The sequence below is a fragment of the Austrofundulus limnaeus genome, unplaced genomic scaffold (genome assembly GCF_001266775.1).
Source record: "Austrofundulus limnaeus strain Quisiro unplaced genomic scaffold, Austrofundulus_limnaeus-1.0 Scaffold843, whole genome shotgun sequence".
Lineage (NCBI taxonomy): Eukaryota > Metazoa > Chordata > Actinopteri > Cyprinodontiformes > Rivulidae > Austrofundulus > Austrofundulus limnaeus.
Genome location: NW_013953245.1, coordinates 12,549 through 14,803, shown reverse-complemented (window position 1 = coordinate 14,803; position 2,255 = coordinate 12,549). Strand labels below are relative to the sequence as shown.

The 2,255-nt window shown below is 37.2% G+C and overlaps 2 protein-coding genes across 4 annotated transcripts in view; both read left to right on the top strand.

The window, feature by feature from the left end:
* The window catches only part of LOC106532870 (transcription factor IIIA), a 3,877-nt gene extending 1,635 nt beyond the window's left edge, over positions 1 to 2,242 (top strand). Inside the window, exon 2 of one of the 2 annotated variants that reach the window (XM_014029033.1) lies at positions 17 to 2,242. In XM_014029033.1, the coding sequence (XP_013884487.1) occupies positions 17 to 702 (686 nt within the window). In that variant the 3' untranslated portion in view covers positions 703 to 2,242. The remainder of the gene's footprint in view (positions 1 to 16) is intronic. The other variant, XM_014029034.1, reaches the window with a different exon arrangement.
* Positions 1 to 2,255, top strand: part of LOC106532868 (uncharacterized) — a 13,272-nt gene that overhangs the window by 1,948 nt on the left and 9,069 nt on the right. The window lies entirely within an intron of this gene.

Below are 2,255 nucleotides of genomic sequence, written 5' to 3'. Positions count from 1 at the left end.
CTTTTCACTGAGAGAGATTTTTTTCAACATATATTTCAACATCTCAAGAATAAGGAAACTGTCACATGTGTGTTCCAGGACTGTGCTTATAAAACAAATATTTATGAAAACTTCAAAAGTCACAAATACAGGAAACATTCTGACACCTGCAATATCTTTAAGCCTGGGATTACTGAAAAACAACAATTAGACTCTGGTGTACAATTGTGTGCTGGCGGTGGTACTGATATTTTTGACCAGGAAAGTATTGGAGAGGCTAATCTAGATCCCTCCTTTAACAAAAGTGATTCTGAAAACTTAGAAAAAGATATTGAACTTAAACTTGCGTCAGTTCTTCTTAGGTTAGAAAGCAGTTTTCTTGTGTCAAATGCAGCTATAAATGAGCTATTACAGGAGTTAAACTATTTAATTGGTTCTTTGTCCCTGCCAATTACATACAGAACTATAACTCAAATATTACATGATCATCTTGGCAATTTAGACCAGTCACTTGTTGAAAAACTTGCCAAGACCCTCTGTGAAACAAACCCTGTAAAAAAAGCAATAGAAGATAGAGGCTCACTTTCTACTGCTTGGAGACGAAAAGCTTTTTACAAAAGACATTTTAAAGTGGTAGAACCTGAAGAATATATACTTGATAAAAAAAAACAAGAAGTCATTTCAGTACATATCAATCCTAAAGTCCTTGCAGCAAATTCTTGATTGTCAGGGTATCTTGGACCAGACTGAGCATCTAAATTCTGTTGAGAATCTACAAAGATTTAGTGTTCATACATATAGGTCTTTCTTTGATGGGTCACTTTTTATTGAAAATAAGCATTTGTCTGAGGGGATTTCAATAATACTGTATATTGATGACTTTGAAATATGTAACCCTCTTGGTACATCTAAAAAAAAGCACAAAATTTGTGGCTTATACTGGATTCTGGGTAATTTGCCACCAGGGTGCAACTCTGCCTTGTCCTCCATTTACTTGGCTGCTTTAATCAAAACCAATGATTTGAAGTTCTATGGTTATGAGACTGTTTTAGAACCTTTACTAAAAGAACTTGTCATTTTGAAACAAGAAGGGGTCTTTGTTTCAAAGTTGGGAAGAGCTGTAAAAGGCACAGTTCAGTTTGTGGTTGCAGACAACCTTGCTGCCCACAGTATTGGTGGCTTTGTAGAAAACTTCACAGGGTCATACATATGTAGGTTTTGTCTTGCAACTAAAACAGAAATTCAAACTGCAGAGGTTAAAAGTGGTGCATTTACCCTGAGAACCAAAAACATTCACACAGAACACCTAAACGTTCTTAAGGAAAGTAAATTGCCTAATTATCAGGGTGTGAAATCTTCTTCTGTTTTATCACGTTTGTCTTATTTTGACATCACCACAAGTCTTCCCCCAGACATTGTACATGATCTTTTTGAAGGAGTGGTTCCTTTTGAACTTGCTTTGTGTCTGGGTGTATTGATTAAGAAAACATATTTCACATTGGTAACACTGAATGACACAATATCATCTTTCAAATTTAAGGGAACTGACAAAACCAATCGACCTCATCCCATTGCTCTCAATTTTGAATCCAAAAAAAGTGTTGGGGGTAATGCACATGAGAACTGGACTTTGATCAGATTTTTACCTTTGATGATTGGACACAGAGTGCCACTTGATGAGCCAGCATGGCAGATCTTAACAGACCTTAAGGACATTGTTGAGCTGGTTGTCTGTCCTGTTCATACAGAGGATTCTATTGCCTATCTTGACTTTAAGATCTCAGAGCACAGAACACGATTTCAAGAGGTTTTTCCTCATTGTGACCTTAAACCAAAACACCATTTCTTGGAACATTACCCGCACTGCATTCGCCAATGTGGTCCTTTGGTAGCTTTATGGTCCATGCGCTTTGAAGCTAAGCATAGTTTTTTTTAAAAGAGTTGCAAGAAATGTCAAGTGCTTTAAAAATGTGCTCAGTTCCCTCGCAGAAAAACACCAGTATCTGATGGCACAGCATTTGCATGTATGTGGTTTTCCTAAGTCTCCTTTGGAAGTTACAAATGTTTCCACAGTAACTGCTGATGTTCTTGACAAGGGAATTGTAAATGTTCTCAAACAGAAGTCTCCACATCTGGCCACAGTATGCCTGACTAAAAGTGCATTATATAATGGACTAAACTACAGATGTGGGATGATCTTGGTCCATGGCTCATTGGGAGGATTACCAACGTTCAATGAAATCATCCAAATGGTGATCTTGGAAGACCAGTTACTC